General features: G+C 39.3%; 1 protein-coding gene and 1 pseudogene across 3 annotated transcripts in view; both read right to left on the minus strand.

The window, feature by feature from the left end:
• Window positions 1–523: 523 nt before the first annotated feature.
• Window positions 524–1070, minus strand: LOC119511259 (annotated as a pseudogene).
• Window positions 1071–5559: 4489 nt separating this feature from the next.
• Window positions 5560–19291, minus strand: part of SKA1 (spindle and kinetochore associated complex subunit 1) — a 34516-nt gene continuing 20784 nt past the window's right edge. For 2 of the 3 annotated variants that reach the window (XM_037806095.1, XM_037806094.1), the window contains exons 3-7: window positions 16201–16325; window positions 14551–14648; window positions 11486–11623; window positions 7366–7535; window positions 5560–6544 (exon numbers count right to left, since the gene is read on the minus strand). In XM_037806095.1, the coding sequence (XP_037662023.1) occupies window positions 6396–6544; window positions 7366–7535; window positions 11486–11623; window positions 14551–14648; window positions 16201–16325 (680 nt within the window). In that variant the 3' untranslated portion in view covers window positions 5560–6395. The remainder of the gene's footprint in view (window positions 6545–7365; window positions 7536–11485; window positions 11624–14550; window positions 14649–16200; window positions 16326–19291) is intronic. The other variant, XM_037806096.1, reaches the window with a different exon arrangement.

Raw genomic sequence — 19291 nt, forward strand, 5'->3', positions numbered from 1 at the left:
CCAATAAATCTACGTCTACTTCTGTGCCTGGTGTGTTTTTTTGGTCATGCAGCAGCACATGCCTGTGCTCTGCATGAACTCAGTCTGGGCACAAACAAATGGCATGAAAATAGTTTTGTCTCAAACTGCAAATTATACCTATATCTTAGGGAACAGCATCAAAAATTCACATCCCAGTTTCAGCAAAACATGGATTGTAAGTCATACAATAAGGGAATCAAATGTACTACCCTTGTATATATTCACTAAGGAATTCTAATATGTTTGGGAATTTCAAAAGTCAACATATGAAAATAAAATTCCAAATGTGAAACATAGGCACAAAATAAGATTCTTTACTCTTTTTAATATAGGAAACAGACTAAACAATGTAATGATAAATTAATTAAAAAATACTATGATGCCAGCAAACTCTTAAGAATCTTAACAAAATGAAATACAAAGGTACAATATTAGGCTAATATTGGTTTGAAAATATATGGAAATTGTGGACTTTTTCTTTTACATGGTATTTCCTTTTACATTACCATTCTAATTCTTCACAGTTTTCAGTAAGATTACCTTTGCTTTGTCATCTAATACTGACCAACTTTCCAGCTGACTTGATGCTCCAATTGGAGCTATTTTCTGAGCTGATCAGGGTAGTATATTTAGTATCTGGCCAGGCTGGCCAGGACATATGGTCACTCAAGGTGTCACTTGAATCAGCTGCTACATCTTCAAGAGCAATTTTTGAAGGCCCTCAAACTTCAATGTCATCTGGTTTTTCATACTGTGTAATTTTGTTTTAAAACCAAACTTGCCCCCAAATCCAGATTTCTTCTCTGTCTTCAACTCTTCCTTTAACAGTAAATTAGTTCCTTTAGACTTGGGAGATTTACATCTTTCCAGTAGACATTGTTCATCATCCTCATTAAACAGAGAAGTCACTTCTTTCCAACCTTGGAACCTTGCTTCCTGAACCTGCACAGCGGCAAGTGGTGGCAGTGGTGGTGGCTTCCCCTCCTGCAGGCCTCCTCCTCCTCGTGGGAATCGTCCAGAAGCACTTTGCTCTTGTTCAGCTTCCACATGCTACAGGGTGAGGGTGAGGTCTCCAGGCATTGGGGTCTGTCTTTTCCCTCTCCTTGGCTGGGCGCTGGCTAGCAGGTGGATGCTTGGAGTTTACAACTCCTTCTCTGAAGACAGGCTGCTGGCATCTGGGACACCACTGTCATATGGAAAGGCCCATGGCCAGTGTCTGCTGGTCCTTCTCTCCCGGGTTTCATTGCTTCCAGCTTCTGGCTTCAGTGGCTTCCTCTCTTCCAACATATCTTTTTGGGAGCCACAATTCAACCCATAACAGAAGGCATAAGAATGCCATTGAGAACTTATTCCTTTAATGATCAAAGATGTTGGGTTGGTTTTATTCAAAATGAATTATTTTTTAACCACCATCAATAAATGTAAATATTCTATTAAAAATTAGAGAGGTGGGCCTTCCAGAATAGTGGGATGAAGAACTCAGTAGCCAAGAGGCAGTTCCCATCTCCCCCAGCTACCTGGGGTGGAGCAGCTCTTCTGGGTGGGTTTTGGCAGCTGAAGAACAATGGGAGATCCCATTTTCCACAGCTCTGTCCTGTGGAAGATCTATATTAAGTGTGGCTATCAGCAGCTGGTGGTACCTGTTCCCTCACCCCGAATTCTCACTACATAGAGAAAACCAAGACAGGGCACCTGGTGAAGAGAGTAGTTCCCCTTTCTCGCATAGGTTTGAGTTGCAGAAGAGCTGCTTCACAGCCAGCTGCCCTTTTCTATCTCCCCCAGCTCCCTAGGGCAGAAGACCTATTCTAGGTAGATTCAGCAGACAGTGAACATTGGCAAATCTCATCCACCCGAATCTGGAGTGTAGAAGATCCATGCTGCATGGGGGCAGGAGCTGGCTCTCCAATTCCTGCTCTCCCCCCACCTCCCATGGCTCCCGATGCATACAGAGGACACAGGTGGGGCACTTGGTGAAGAACAAATTCCCCATCTCTCCCCAGCTCCTGTTCCATAGCGCAGAGGTTCTGCCCTATGGAGGATCAGAGCAAAATCTCAAAGACTGGCAACATCCTGCCCCTCTTCAAGAGGGCCTTTCAGTCGGATCAAGAATGGAGCAATTTATGTCCCAGGGCATTGTCAGAAAACAATAAAGCAGTCAGCTAATTAGTGGAACCTAAGAGCTGGATGTGATACCAATAGAGGCAGAGCAGCTGGAAGGTCAATGGGAGATCAGGGAAAAAGACATTCAAAGAAAACCAGGCTAAAACTACAGTCATCCCTGATGGTTACGAGACTGTGTGCATGCCCAAGGCATGCTCATGCCCCCTGAGGAGTGACGTCAGAGACTGCACACTGCTGGGGAAACAGACTTCACCGAACTAGTCCAGCCAAGTCACTGCAGCTATTATAAGTATGTTCAAGGATGTTTAAAAATTAAAGGGCGATATGATGATAAGGTCTCATCAAAACAAAAAGATAGAAATTATAAGAAAGAACCAAATGGAAATTCTGAGGTTGATGAATACAATACCAAAATGAAAAATTCACTAGAAGGGCTCAGCAGTAGATTTGAGCTGGCAGATGAAAGAAGAATCAGCAAACTTAAAAATAGAGTAATAGAGATTATAAAATTAGAGAACAGAGACAAAAAAAAGAATAGAAAGAAAAGCAAAAGGAACAGTCTCAGAGAAAAGTGGGGCCCCATTAAGTGCACCAACATATGTATAAAGAGAGTACCAGGAAAATAGAGAAAGAAGCAGGAAAAATATTCAAAGAAATAAAGGCAGAAAACCTCCCAAATTTTATGAAAAACATATCCAAGAAGGTCAAAGAACTCCAGGAAGGATAAACACAAGAAGATCCACATCTAGACACATCACAATCAAAATGTCAAAAGAAAGAGAAAAAAAAAAAAAGCTATGTCTACCCATGAAGAGACTGTTGTCATCTTTTAGGAAAACTCCTTGTCAGTGACAACAGGTGTTGGCCCTCTGCTTCCCTCTAACCTGGTGCCTACAGGTTCCTTTTGTGGCAATGCTTGCTCTCTCAAGGGAGCACACTGGCAGGTTCTCAGTAAAAGCTCCCATAAGGGCCTTCCTTGGCACAATACCCTAATGAAACGAATCCAATCTCAACTCCTGCCACGGCCTCCTACTGGGGTCACCTTAACTAACAGGTGGCCTTCTTGGAAGGTACCAGCAAGATGCTTAAGCCAGAATCCTTATGAAGCACTAGCAACTTGCCTTAAGCCAAGGTGTCACATGACCTACCAGACGATGGGGATACAGGCTGTCCCTGTCCTGTCTCTCCCTCTCTGTTTCACCTCCTCTCTCCTGTCCTTCATTGCACATCCTAATGTCACTTCAGGAAATCTAGTAGATCAACAGACATCTGGCTGGTTTTCAGGACATCCATCTCCTTTTCTTGCATCTGGCACACTAGCAAACTTTACCAGTGCTTCTCTCATCTCCTACCCTTATGCTAGAGTTGGCAAGAACCAGGTCACTGCCATCATTATCTCCAATATAACAGGCAGACTGAGGTTCTAAGAGGTTAGCCAACTAAAGCTTACGTTGCTTGTAAGTAGCCCATCCAAGATTTGATCCCCAATATTCTGCTTCAATAAATGTTTTTTTCATACATATATTTGCTAAATAGATTATGTAATGAGGTTCATTTATAAAAATGAGCATGATTTCAAAACAGATTGCTTATGTCAAGGTCCCCAAAATATATTTCACAGAGAATTGCTCAGAGACAGTAAGATGTATTCCTCAGAAATAACACACAGCCTGTCTCTGAAGATTTATAATATAAATTTGCATAATAAAGGATCTGAGAAGTCATGCAATAACAAAATCTGCTTAATATCATTTAATTGAGCATAGTTCAAACTCCTATAACCACTGGATCCTTTTTAAAAAAAACATCTATTATATTGAGAATAGTGTTAAAAACACACATGATATGTTAGAGATTTGTAAGCTTTATCTTAGCTCAAGCTCCTCAGAGGCCAGGGTCAATTAAGTGCTAATGCTTCACAGGGAGTTGCAACTCCAGGGCAGCAAGGGTGAGGAAAGAGAGGGTGGGAAGTCAATTGAAGTGCTAACACAACTAAGCTGGCCTCTGCTCCATGAGCCATAAAGACACACAGCTGATCACTGGGCCACATGGGATGTCTCCAGACACCAGTTAGCAGACTGTGCCTTGGGACAGCCTGTTAGGAGGAAGAGCAAGGAGTTTATCTGCCGTCCCCATCTCCTATCTCTCACTGGGAAAAATACACTTCACAGGGAGTTAACCTTTCCTTTCCCCTCCAGGCGTGTGTTGCCTCACCTGGCTCCTTCAGGGGCTTCATCTGTGTATGGAAGTACGAGGAGCCAGAAACTACATGGGTCCAGCAGGGTTGGGCCTGGGAACTGGCACTGTTGAGGTTCCCACTGTAGCAGGTGCCATCAAGGCCAGGGCCTGACCCTCATGCAGGGAGGAGGCAGCCAGCCCTGCTGGTGGCTGTGGCAGTGGCAGTCAGGGTTCTCCCTGAGGGGGGGCTGAGATTCAGTGACGCCAAAAGAATCTGAGGGGACACCTAGACAGTTAGGATACGTCAAACAGAGTATACACAGGAAAGGAAAAGCAAGACAGAGGCAGTGACCTACCATGGTCACTTTAAGCAGTCTGTGCCACCTGGGGGAAAAAGTGGTTTATCTACAACTAACCAACTTTTCCAAAAAACAGAACCTATAAAAGAATAAATTGAAGATTAAATCATGTAAAAATTAGTATCTGAAAAACCAACATAAATAGAAGCCAGGAGATGCTTGCTCCTCCTGCCCTCCCCAGCTGGGAACCCCTCTCCGATCTAGGGCCTGTAGGCAGGTAGAACCGGGACGCTGTAACCAAGCTGCAGGCTCTGAAGGGTACAGCTGTAGACAGCCAGCTGGGATGGGCTCCTCTCCGTGTCACAGGACCTGCGGTGGAGAGCTGGGGGTGAGGTTCAGTGCCCAAAGTGAGAAAGCCATGCTTACAGGGCTCCATGGACCCGAGAGAAAGAGGGTGCTGCAAGGCGCAAGCCATTGAGGCTGCTGCAAAAGTTGGAGAGCAGATGAAGGACAAGGAATGGATCTGAGAACAGAAACCCAGGACTACAAAATTCTTTCAAAATTAGATTTTAAAAACTATTACTTTTTAAAAAAAATGATTAAATAAAACAAGCCTGTCTTGTTTTACCTAAATAAGCAAAACAAGCTTGAAAATGAAGTTTAAGAATCAGAAATTAGTTCTGGCTTAAAAATTAGTAAGTCTTCAGTATTCTTTGAGGAATATGATTTACCCAACTATGCCCAAATTAATGCACTAAACTGATTGTTATGACACTGTTCATTTCAGTATCCATTCTACAAAAACAAAACAAATTTATATGGACACAATTGTCAGTGAATTTCAGGAAGAAATATTTTAAACAGAGAAAACTTTTTTCATAGGGAAAAACAATTCAAAGAAAAATTAAGCAAGACTTAAGACAAAATAAACAGTAACATCATTACCTTTATTTAAAGCAAGACATGAAAAGTTAAACATACCTGCATTTAAATTAAGAAGAAGGAAGGGATAACAATACATATGCAGCGCCTACAATGTACTCTTGTCATCACAGTGATGGTGCTAAGAAGGCCATGGGGCCTCCTGGTGGGATGCTTTGTTCTCCGCTACAGGGATAAGCCTGCCAAGCAGACAGCACAGACACAAGACAGAGCAATCTCCCCCAGATGCAGAAAGGAAACACAGCTGTGTTCTTACGGTCCATCCACCCATTTTCCATGACCACGATTAAGCTTATTACATGTTATTTTATCATCTCTTTCAATATTCTTCTATTACAATTCCATTACAAGTTTACAGTCAGGCTTACACTGGATGCACTTCAGGGATGCTGCTCCCTAATCGCACGGGAAGGCAGAATAATCACACGAATAAGACACATCCAAATCCAACTTCTAGGAAGTTTGCCTGTGGACTGAAATGCTATTGATGGAATTTAGACACTTAATTCCAAAGGGTCTGGGTATCCTTGACCTTATCTTCTTGAATTTTTTCTTCTATTATCACATGTACCTATCTTTTAGGGTAATCTGCAGCACTGCCCACTAAACACAGAAACTAGACATGAATATTCTTTAGTTCCAAATATATACCTAGCATAGAGGTACTTAAATATTTGCCAAAAGGAAGTTAATTTTAAAATATATATGCTTCATCAGTAAAGTTCTATTTTTACATGAAACAAAAGAAAATGAAAATGCTAAAGGAATTATATATAAACAAAATATGGGAGTAGCCTTTATACTGTCGGTTGGTTCAAGGGGCTCACAAGGGCCTCAGGTTATGACATAACGGGTAAGTCCCTGCCCTCGGATCTCTGACAGCCTCCGGCAGTGTCGTAAAATATTCAGCATCACGTGAAACCTCTTGTCAACTTTCAAAGCCGTAAACTCCTTTATGTCAGCTTCCACTATAAAATAATGACCTGAAAGTAAAGATATTTGTGCTAATTTTTATGAGACCAACTTTCAAGATGAGTCTTTAATATATTAAATTTCAACTATGAATGGCATTAATTGCTTTTACTGTCATTATCCAACAAAAGCAAGAACTGGTATTCTTGCTAAAATAATAATTGTGCTATCAATTGAAGTTGCATATTATTTATTGAAAACATTTCAGAAATGTAGTCTTGCTTCTTATACCACTAACTGCCGATTGGTGTTCCTTGAACAGTTCACTTTCCAAGAGGCAGTATGGCATAGTGGTTAAGAACATGAACCACAGAGGGGCTCTATCAATTAACTGGCTGACCTGGGGCAAGTTACTTAAGTTTCTTTGCCAAGTCTACAAAATGGGGGTAATAAGAGTACCTATCTCATAAGGATAAGGTGAGGACTAAAGCTCTTAGTAAATGCTACCTTAGCGTGACCAGTTGTTCACATTATTCTCATTCTGAAAACATTGGGTTTATTTCCAGAACAGATTCTCTAAAGCATTGTTTCTCAGCCTTGTCCCTACTGACATTTTGGGCCAGATAATTCTTTTTGGTGGGGTCTGTCCTATGTCTTGTAGGGCATTTTAGCAGCATTGCTGCCCTCAAGATGTCAGAGGTACACCCCTCCCTGAGTTGTAACAACCAAAAATGTCTCCAATCATTGCCAAATATTCCCTGATGGGCAAAACTGCCCCTAGTTGAGAATTACTTCTTTAGACTAAAATTTTCTAGAAGTAGCTTTGTTTCTCATGATTTACTTACACTCCAAACAGTGCTGACACGTTCACATATATACGCTATCATTTTACCTTTGGTATCCTTTGTTTCTTCATCAATAAATCTGTGATAGAGATTTCTGGCCACAGAATTCATAGTCTTTTTTGGTTGATGTAGGATCTTATATTTACTAACTACTGCCTTGTTGATTTCTTTAATAACATCGTTAATTTGACAATAGGTTAAGCGGGATTTCATGTATCTATAAAAAAGCAAATTATTAATTATTTTTTAAAGCACTCACCATACAATATTATTTTCTTTGAAAAACATAAGTATGATGACTTTGTTCAGTGCAAAGCTATAGTACCCTTTATAAACACAATTTTATATCAACTTCCAACAAATTAGGCAAACGTCAACAGCTGAAAAATTAAACAGAGATAGCAACATATCAGTGCTTATCTTCCCCAATTACATTTGTGTCATTAATTAATTGGAGGTGGGTTCTATAATCCACCTAAAGAGAATTAATATTACAGTTTAAGTTCTCAAATTCTGGTTCAAATGGGCTGATTAACCACAATGTAGGAGTTTATTTAAAATTATTAAAATGTTTGTGAACAAAGGAACAAAAAATGTAAATATTAAGACACTATATAACTCCTAGCACTCTAGTCTTCTGCAAAATTTATTATCTGTTTAAAGACGGAGAGAAAAGAAGAAAGGAATGAGGAGAGGAAGGGGGAAGAAAAGGACAACAAACAAGAAAAATACAAGAAGACAATGACAAAACGAAGAAGAAATTATAGGATGGGAATGCAAAGAAATGAGAGAGCTCTAATTTTAAGTTGCAAGGTTAGAAAAGAAGCAGTGTGTAGCCATGCTCTTCTTTATTCCCTAGCGCTTCCACTCCAAATTCCACTCTTTCAATGTGGATCTCACTCTTGCTTGTCTTCCCAGCCATTATTGAATCTCAGAATATAAAAATAGAAGACTCAATTTTGAGTTGGCTGGGCATGCCAAAACAAAACTTAATGATCTGCCTTGATTTTTCCCTTCAACAAACCATGGATTCATTATGTTAAACTCTGTCCTTTGCCTCTATTCAAAGTGTTAGTTTTCTGGTCACAACTTCATAAACATAAAATAATATAAAAACTTTTAAAGGAAATGTTCATTTCCCCCAAAACCATTCATTTTCATTATTCCTTTCTTTTCTCAATTCATTTTTGCTACCATGATTTTTCTATTCACAATTCCACAAATGTTGATACCACAGCTCTCTACAATATACTTATGAATTTCTTAGAACCATCTTAATTCCCTTAATACTCATCTCCCACCTCTGCCAATGCTTTCCACTTTAATTCTTCCCTCAACACTCATTTTTTTTAAAAAAGTGCTATACTAGGAATACATTCTACCTTATTCTATTCCTTATTCTCATCTTCCAACTTCTTCTCTTATGCATTAAATAACCTTAGTCTAAAAAAACAAATACCCCACCATGACTATTCTAATTTCCTTCCTGTATCTCTTCATGGAAGCATTTTCTAAAAACCCTTCTACACCACTGTTCTTCACAGCTTTTTACTCTTTCTTTTAGCTCAGCTGGTGAGCAACAAAAAAACCACCCAAACTGAATAGCATCAAAGCATCACACAGAATTTTCAAACACACAAAAAATTAAAAATTATAAAGAAAAATAGCAATCTCATTAGTAGTCCAAGAATTGTAAAACAGGCAGATATTTTTCACCTAATTGGCAAAGATCTTTTTAAATAGTGCATAATGCTGGAAAGGGTGAGATTAGATGGCTACTCTTATACACTATTCGTAGGAATAACAACTGGTAGGCAGAGCTCCAACACGTAAACAGCTTGAAGTCAACGTCACATCCTCAGAACAACAACAAAAGAAAGCTGAACAAACTGAATATCAACAACTCTTCTGAGATCCTTCAGAAAATTGAAGTCACAGGACAAACTACCACCCCCCAGCTGAAGAGACAGGGAGATAGAGAGAACCAATCAGAGCTCACTGGGAGCAGAAGTTGCTGGAGCTAGAACAGGTAAGAAACACTTAGAGAGTAATTGGAAAATTGCCGGAGGCTCAGTATGGACTCGCTTAGGAGTTGAAAACTTTTGGGGGTCCAGTTTTAGGATGCCACCACACTTTTGTGAGTTTTACCTCTGTGCTGGTTTGGAGCTATTATGTACCCCAGAAAATGCCATGTTGTTTTAATCCATTCTTGTGGGTGCAGACCTATTGTGGGTGGGAGCTTTTGGTTAAGCTATTTCAATTGAGATGTGATCCAGTCTATTCAAGGTGGATCTTAATCCCTTGCTGGAGTCCTTTATGAGAGGGTAAAAGACGGATGAAACTCAAGAGAGCTAAGAGAAGCTAAAGAGATGAAATTCAGAGTTTGCCAGAGAGGAAAAGTCCTGGGGAGTGTGGCTGGGGGGCTGAGACAGACAGCCGTTAAAACCAGAGCATAGGCGAGAAGGACCAGCAGACGTTGCCATGTGACAGAGGAACCCCAGATGCCAGCAGCTTTTCCTCCGAAAAGTTATCTTCCTCTTAATGTCTTAATTTGGACATTTTCATGGCCTTAGAACTGTAAATTCATAACCTAATAAATCCCCATTGAAAAAGCCAACCCGTTTCTGGAAATATTGCATTCTGGCAGCTTTAGCAAACCAAAACAACCACCAAGAGCCCCCATATTTTTGTGTGTTCTACCTCCATGTTCTCATGGTGAAGAAAAGAGAAAATTCCACTTGTGTTTTGAAGGAGATGGGGAGAAAGGAACCACTTTGAAATATACCCAGAGCACTCTGTTCTCCATAACAAGACCTGCCCACAAGGTGAACCAATTTACCAGAGCCCTATCTGACTTAGGTGAAGGTCAAGTAGACAATTTCACATGCTCTAGCATTCTTAGCTCACCTAAGAGGGGTGGAAGGGAAGACTAAGAAACACTTCTGAAAGTCACAGCCCAAGGACTCAGGCCCATTAAAAAAAAACTGAGATTTAACCATAAGATTATAGAATGCTTCCCTCTCCAATACTTTGCCACATCAACAGGTCTCTGGTATAATTACAGCGAATTACAACCTAGAGAGCTGCAAGATAGAATCTAATTAAGGAGTTTCCAGGGAAACTCAAAGACATTAGGAGACCCACCCACCCACCCACCCACCCACACACACACACACAAAAGACAACAGAGGAAACTGGAACTTCTGACACCTATAGCTACAACACACATTAAACACAGTTGAGCTCCTAACCAGATAAGCATAAAATCTAAGGCCTGTTTACTTCAGTTCCTATTACTGGATACATACAAGTCTGGCTTTCAATAAAAAGGCATGCCAAAGGCAAGAAAAAACACAGTGTGAAGATACAGGGCATGCATCAGAGCCAGACTCAGATATAGCAGAGATTTTGAAAGTTTCAAGCCAGTAATTTAATACTATATTATCTGAATGGTGGAATTAAAAATGAGTTTTATTTTATGACAACAAATATTTATTTTCTAAGAAGATGTAGTATTTGTATAATATAAAAACAATAAGAAATGGAAAACAATATAAAGCTTTGAAGTTAAACAAAGTCCTAGAATTATGAGAGCTTAAAAACAAAAACATGGTTTTCCACAATTGCTTCCTCATGAGTATCAACTTTAAGAACTGGTTTTTGGCAAAAGCAAAAATCTCCCTTTTGGGGGAGGCATTTTATCTTATTCATCCCTGTATTCTCCTCAGTAACCCAGGACCTGGAAGAGAGCACAGACTTAAACACGTATGTGGTACTAGTTAAGGGAAAAATGGAAACCAAACAAACACAACACTCTATTCCAATTCTTGAATCTATACGACACACTGTATTTCCTTAAAATTACAGCAAAACCAAGGCTACTCCTAAAATGTGACTGGATAAATCTGTATCAGAAAATCAGAAAATGGTACTGGAGAGGACCTAAGTGATAAACTGATCTATCTCTAGATCTCTTTATGAAAGAGGTTTTACGTTGAAATAAAAGACATAATGTTTGCATCTTCAACAAAAGATGCCACATTTTCATAGTACAATGTAAAATTATTTTAGAAAAGATCAAGATCTGAACACAGCATATGGTTAATATAATCAAGCTTTATGATTTAAGGGCAGAGTTAAACACTGAAATATGTCCTCAATACTTACGCAGGCACACCATTAAACTCATCAGAAGTTAAAATTGGAATTTCTTTAATATTTCTTTGTTCTTTTGGGGGCTTCTTTGTGGGTACAGTCTCCTCAACTTTGACTGGTTCTTCAGGGTTAAGATCTGATTTTTTAACACTAGAGAATAGAGATGCACATTTGTATAGGTAATCATCAGAATTAAGCAGCATACTAGAATGCTTTCCCAACTGAAAATAACCAATATTAAACGTATGAATTCATCTTGTTATAACTTTGTAACCAACATTTTTTCCTATCCCTATTGTTTACATAGATCTAAGAAGTGAAGAGAATGTTGAAAAATTAAGTCCCCAAGTCTTTAGTAATATAGCTATATTTATTTACATGCCCCCAAATGGTATATGTAATACATATGCTATACATCTTCAACAGTTGTCCCATTGGCTCCTCAAACTCAATATATGTAAAGTTGAACTTATCTTAAGCCCTAAACAGCTTCTCTTCCTGAATTCTCTGTTTCTGGACATGGAAACATCAATTATTTTAGACTTCAGTTTTTACCAGTTTATCTTCTTGGCTACGAGGAGGTTGCTGCCTGTGGCAGCCTCATTTTACTTGCCAGCAATGAACACGAGTCACTCTTGGATTCAGTCCTGTCCAATTTTTGGAGCCATGAGATTGCTACTAATATCCCCTGCCCCACTAGCAAATGGAGTCTAGAAATAGGCTATGGCTCCTAGGCTGTTTTACTGCCAAGGAAGGAACAGACCCCTATTACCAACAACAAGTCAAGCCATACAGGCTTAAATGCTACAAGAAAGACATGGGATGTAGGGAAAAGTAGATCCAGCACAGAAACAAGTGAAGAGAATGCCCAGAAAGACAGGGAAGTGGGACCCCAAGATGACAGGTGAGTCCCAGACATGATAAAGATGCCCAGTGCTCTGGCACCATCATCCTAAATGAATCTGAAAAGGACAGACTCCAAGGAGAGCTGGGATGATTCTTCCCTGTACTTGCTTGTCCCAACCATGTGCTAAGGGAGCTCCTGATTTCCCCTTCATGCCCTGCTCTGTGTATCAGCTGACAATAATTTCAACCTACAAAAGTTTCTCTTTTGACCTACCCCTGATTGCTGAAGCTAGGCCATAAGGAGGTTAGAAGAATAAAATTCCTCCTATTCCCCTGGCCGTATCCTTGCTGGATGTTCAATGTCCAGCCCACATTATAACCCACACAGCAGACATCCTATGACGACCTCTGTCTCCTAGTATTCACTCATGATCTTGCCCACTAATTTTCTCTTCTTGCCCAGAAATTCCAAGATCCATTGAAACTAGATCATGCCCAGGGATGACGCTGAGCTCATCTTCTTCTGGGGGGCCTTCGCCTGTCAGTAGTAATATGGCTCATTCCTTACACAGCAAGGTTTGTGCTTGCCTATTAGTTGTTCAAATATAAACAGTAATTTATTTATAATTCATAGGTGCTAAAACTATAAAGCAATGCAAAGGTGTGATTATCATAAACACCAGAATAGTGATTACTTCTTTGATAGAGGGAGGGTTTGCTTCAGAAGATGGGTTTTAAGCTACTTAAACCTAGGTGGTTGATGCACCAGTGTTTTATTGTTCTTCATTAATTTGTACAAATAATACTTTAACACTTTTCTGTATATATGATCTATATCAAAATTTTAAAGAAATTAAATCACCCATGGCATGTTTTTACATACCTAGATCCACTCTTTAGAAATATAATTTTGTTCCTGGCAGAGGACTGGAGAGATGGGAAAGGAGAAATACTGGAAATAGAAAACACGGGAGCTCCCCAAATCATAAAGACAAGAGATAATGAAAAATCTCATTCAAAGCCAGGAAAACGAGAACAGAAGGGAGGGCAGGGACAGACAAAACACAGCAGAGATTAATGGCCAAGAGAGAGCAAGACAGGGTGCAGATGCGGAGTTCCCGCCCAGACGACAGGAGGATGACAGCAGCAGGTTTGGATGAGTGGGTGACAGGAGAGCCACTGAGTTCAGTGCTGGACATGCAAAGTTTGAGGAGAAAATAGTTCATTCCTGAGAATCTTGGCAGGCAATTTTGACAACAGAACTAGATCGTATCAATGGGGCCAGAGGTGAAAATTTGAGAATATTAACAGTACTGTTAGGTAAGTGTGAGTTAAACAGAGGTTTAAGAGATGCCATCAGTTAGGGGAGGGCAGAGGAAAAGGAGGCAGCCAAGTCAGAGATGAGGGATGACAACCAAGAAAGTAGATTGGCTGTGCAGAAACCAGAATTTCAAAACCAAAATGGTGCTCATCAAAGTAAATTCTGAAAAATAGCATCAGGGCTGAAGAGAGATTTTTTACTTCTTTGTGACCTTTAAGCAATCGCTTTCAAAAGTGTGGTGGTAATGGAAACCAAAGCCAGGTTTTAGGGGTTTGGGGAGAAAGGGGAGGCAGCAAACATACACTGTCAGTGAACAGACAGAAAGAAATAGGAAAGTAGTTTGAGGGGGAAAACAGAGCTAAAGTTCTGTTGGCTGCTTTTAGGGGAGGAAAATTATTAATTTTTTTTTTACCCTAAGGCAGTGGACTGTGGTTCTCAAGGCAAAGGGTATGTGTGAAGATTTTGCAACTTAGAAGACATTTGGCAATGTCTGGAGACATTTTTCTTTGTTGCAACTTGGGGTGCTACTGGCATCTAGTGGGTAGAGACTAGGGATGCTGCTAAACATCCAATAAAGCACAGGCCAGCCCCCACAACACAGAATTATTCAACCCAAAATGTCCATAGTGCTGAGGCTGCAAAACACTGCACTAAGGTGAAGAAATGAGCGAAAAATGAGAGCCTCAAGGAGAGCCTTAGGAAAGAGGGGGTGACATTTCCTCAGAGGGAGAAGGATAAGAGCTAGTAAAATGGGGGAAATATTATTTCTAGTGTAAGTGACCAAAAACTGGATAATCACTGATAAAAATGCAAGTACATGAAAAGCAAAAAGCTTTGACGTATGTGTTTGCTTGTTTGTTTTAATAAGTTTATAAATCCACATAGCAAGAATAATTATAAATACACTTACTTGCTCTGGGTCACTGTTACATGAGGCAAATGGGGAGGAATGTTTTCTTTGAGATGTTGCACATTTTTATAATCTTCTTCAAGAGATTCACAGAGTTCCTAAAATTGAAAAAAAAAAAAAAATGCTCACAAATAAACCTCTCTCTTCTGTTTGCGTTTAAGACCTATAAAGAGTATGAAAGATTGTGAACCACAATCACGATTGATTGTGAGTATGTAGAATGCAGAATGAGGTGACAAGTGCAGCAACATAAAACTGAATGCAGCAATAAAAAGCGTCCCTTGGTTTCTAGAACTGTTTTTGTATGGTGATATAATATTTTTCTCTACTGGATGTTTTGGAGAACAATTCTCTATAATCACACAATAAATGACAGAGTTGAAGTTTAGATCTTTCCAAAATACTTTAGCCTTGAGAAACAACTTAAAAATATATGAAAGATTTGTGCTTTTCATTCTGGTAAATTGCTTTTGTCGACTTAGCAAATGCTCCCCAGTGTTATCTGTGTAACTGCACCTGAGTGATAATGCATGCCGGAGAGCTAGCAAGAGGCTCTAGATGGAAGGCCTTTCATTGCCAATGAGCATATACCTCAGCTTAATAAAAATTTCTACTAGATCATAACCATTTGGGGGGGGGGTCTTTATTTAATTTCCACCAGAACATGAGCCCACTGACTCATGCAAATTTATAAGTAAAATATTCTCTCCCTTTGAATTCCTACTATCTGGGTCCCAATCACAGTGTGAACAGAAATTCCACACTGGCTTCAATTCTGAGTTGGACACTCTCTAGGCCCACACTTAACCCGGGACATTTTTGGGCAGGTTAGAATTAAAGAAATACCAATATTTGTTCCATTTTGAGTTTATACATTATTATTTTGAAGATCTGGATGATCTTCAGTGATTTCATTTCAACTAATAGAATAGACATAACCATGCCCCTCAGTATAATTGAAAAATCTTTGCAGATCTTCCAGATTATAAGGCTGAAACACAGAGGCCATCTCATTCAATCCCATCAACACTTCAGCAGCTCTAACAATAGCATGAAGCATGGTACAGATTGAATATTTTCCCATCAGGCAATAGACACAAGCACTTTTATTAGTTGAAGTCAATCACAAGGCTTGTTACTAATTTAGAGCAACATATGCCTATGAATGAGGCTCAAGTTTTTCTTCATTTGAGAATCCTCATATTAAATTTTATAGAAATATAGAAATGCAGAAATATAAGGGATGTACCAAAGAGTCCAGTATGATCCATTATTTTTTTAATGAAGACCCTGAGACCCAGAGAGATAAAATGGCTCTCTCAGTGGGGCAGAGAGAGCTAAGGGCAGCCGGCATGAGCAGCCACCTCTCCTCACCCCAGTGTCAGTGTTCTTTCCACAAGATATCATTTGTTTAAATTAAATCCAACAGGAATTATTAAGAAAATACTCCTTTTGAGTGAAGTTCAATTCCATTGGCTATCAACATCAAGAAATACCTATGGAGTCCTTTATACTAGGATAATAAAATGCAAATGTAAATACCATTATTAATTTACAAAAGTAAGAACATTATAAAAGAATTCTTAAGAATTACTTGGCAATTATTGCTTTTTTACTTTGCATTTTTTTTTTTAATTAGAAAAACATAACCTTGAGTGAATTGTTGGTTTGTTCCTGATACTGAATTTCCAATTCCAGTTTATTTAGAAGTTCATTGACTATGATGACTTCATCTCCTATTTTATTTAATGTAGTCTTCAAGGTAGGTTCTTGGCCTAGTATAAACAAAGGTAAAATGAAAAAAAATACATAGAGAAAAGGAATTAACATACAAATACCCATATGAACACTTGGAACAAACGGCTTTTCCGTACAGACACTTGAAGGGTAGAGAAAGGACTATTGCTGCAGCCTCTAGGACTTGTCTCCATGGATAATCTTAAGATCCCACTTCTAAATAGTATACAAGAGAAGAAAGGGAGAGGCAAGCATGAAGTACTCTCTGAGTCTGTTTCTGGCAAATTCCTTTACTATAATAAAAGACCTAGAAATGCCACATAAAAATACACTTTTAAATGCATGGCTGAGCGTCCATAAGGATAACAGAAATCCCCAAGGGCTCTAAAATGAAAACAGAACCACAGGCCAGGCAGTACATGTGAGTAGATGTTGCAGGAGCCCTAATCTGGAAGATGCGAAAGGATGCTGGGGAGAGGAGGTTGTAAAGCTCAACAACTTGGTTTTAATGGGGATAAGTGCCAAGGTTTTGGAAGTGAGAATCCTAAATGAGACAAGCAACTCCCCCACCTCCAACTCCACCCTTGGCACATCCTGAGTGCAAGCACAAAACTGAAAAATTCTAACCACTGGCTAGGAGGTTATATTTTGGACTGGCTTTCAGGGGTGTGTGTGTGTGAGTGAGTGTGTGTGTGTGTGTGTGTGTGTGTGTGTGTGTAGGGGGTTCCCCTGACAATGTGTAACATAGGCATCACTCTCACTTGGGTTTGGGGTTCATATTTACACTATCCACACTATTCAAATCCCCTAAGCAGAAACAGTCTGGTGGCAACCCTGGGGTGCCCGGCAGAAACAAATACAAAACGTTTATAAAGTAACATGCTCTCATACTCCCAACTCCACATAGTCTCCTCTCTAGCTTCAAAGATTTGAGAAGTATAGAAAAAAACAAAGAAATAAAAAAGTCCCCTCTTTCCTAGAAATAAAAGTGGTAATAAAAAAAAAATTTTTAAGGGCAGATCAAAAGCACAAAAGAAAAACTATCTTCATATTTAAATCTTTCCATTCCCACATCTAGCAACCAAATAATATGATATATATGTAGCAAAAGCACACGTTCACCCTATCTGTAGATTATGGAGGCAATAGAGTGAAGTGATGAGAAGCTCCAGGCCTGCAGTCAGAGAACCAGTACCTACCTCATAAGGTTAAGGTTACTGAGAAGATAAATGAAAGGACAGATAAAATGGGCTTGGCACTGTCTGGAACACAGTAAAGCACTCAGTAAACGCTAACTACCATTTGTCATAATAAGAAGCAGTGTATTATTCTCTCTAATAGAACAATGCTTATTCTATTTGACACTTGGCTCATAACAACTAAAACAATTCATAAGTAAATGACAGTACTGATAATACACTCAAATGAGAATAATTTCAGGGAGTTAGATAACTAGTTGGATAAAGTATCTCTTCCCTGTACACTGGTATCTCACATAACCTTTAGTCACCTGAATATTAGGGCCTTGTTTACTGATTTGCAACACTCTATGTAATTGAGCAAATTCACTACTTTTGGTAGTATTTATAGGTTGAATTGTGTCCCCCAAAAAGATATGGTCAAGTCCTAACTCCCTGACCCATGCATGTGATCTTCTTTAGAAATAGGGTCTTTCAAGAGTTGATTAGTTAAGATGAAGCCAGACTAGATTAGGGTTAATCTAATATGACTGGTGGCCTTAGAAGAGGGAAATTTGGAGACAGAGGCAAACACAGTGGAGGAGGCCAGCGACAACAGAGGCAGAGACCGGGATGATGCATCAAGGAACCCCAAGGACTGCCGGCAAACATCAGCAGCTAGAAGAGGAAAGGAAGGATTCTCCCTGACAGGTTTCAGAGGGAGAACGGCCCTGCCGACACTTTGATTTCAGACTTCTAGCTTCCAGAACAGTGAGACCACAAATTTCTGTTATTTTAAGCCAGCCAGTTTGTGGTAGTTTGTTAGGCCCCAGGATACAAAGGCAGTAGTGATCTAGTAAGTTACCATAACCAGAGTACCAAACAAGCTACTAAGCTTTAGAAAATGAGCTATGAACCCAAAAAGACAAATGATTCTCTCCAACTACAAAATAATGGTTGCCCAATGTGTGGTAATCTAATAGATCACCTGCTTCCAGCCAGGTCTCATGCTTTGGTGGTATCATTTGAAATCAAGGTTTGTAAGTTTTATGGCTCCCCAAATTATATCTGTTTATCCAACAGTAATCTCATCCTGAGAAAGAGAATCTAAATAAGACAAATTATTTAAAACCTCAATGTCCTTTTTAAATCTTTCAATAAATAAATAAATAAATAAAGTGGCATAGAAGTAGAAAGAGGAAATCAGGTCATGGAAGCTATAGTGCCAGACTGACCACTCATGAGCTGTGTGAACCTGGGCAAGTCATGTGACTTCTGAGCATCAGTTTCCTCAGGTGTGAAATCAGGGGACTGGATAAGATGAATCCAGTCCCTTCAGCTTTAACTTTCTAAAGAGTCTGTGAGCCATAAGCTATAAAAATGAATAAGGCTCCCTTATTAGAGGTTCTCAACAAGGGATGAGAATATCAAAGTCCCTAGAAGGACATGACTAACTCAAAAAAGTATATCCAACATTATAATTTCATGTTTGAAAATTTATACAAAACTATCAATTAATAATACAAACTACAGTTCAGCAAAATCTTCCTGGCAGATGGAATTCTGCCTATCAGTAAATCTTTAACTCTCCTAGATACTTCTGGGGAGCACATCATTTTTTAAAACAATTTTTTTTGTAGACTTGACAAAGGTCACTCATTTCTTTGTACTTTCATTGCATCATCCTATTTCAGAATTTCAAAATATTTTTGCAGATGGTTATAATCTCCAAGTTTATGAATGTTTAAAAATTTGATCATTTTCAATTAGTTATTTCCAGTAATATATAAATAATAATAAGTTCCCTCCAAAGCAGGTTCAAGATG

The sequence above is a fragment of the Choloepus didactylus genome, chromosome 16, assembly GCF_015220235.1.
Source record: "Choloepus didactylus isolate mChoDid1 chromosome 16, mChoDid1.pri, whole genome shotgun sequence".
In the NCBI taxonomy this organism is placed as follows: Eukaryota; Metazoa; Chordata; class Mammalia; order Pilosa; family Megalonychidae; genus Choloepus; species Choloepus didactylus.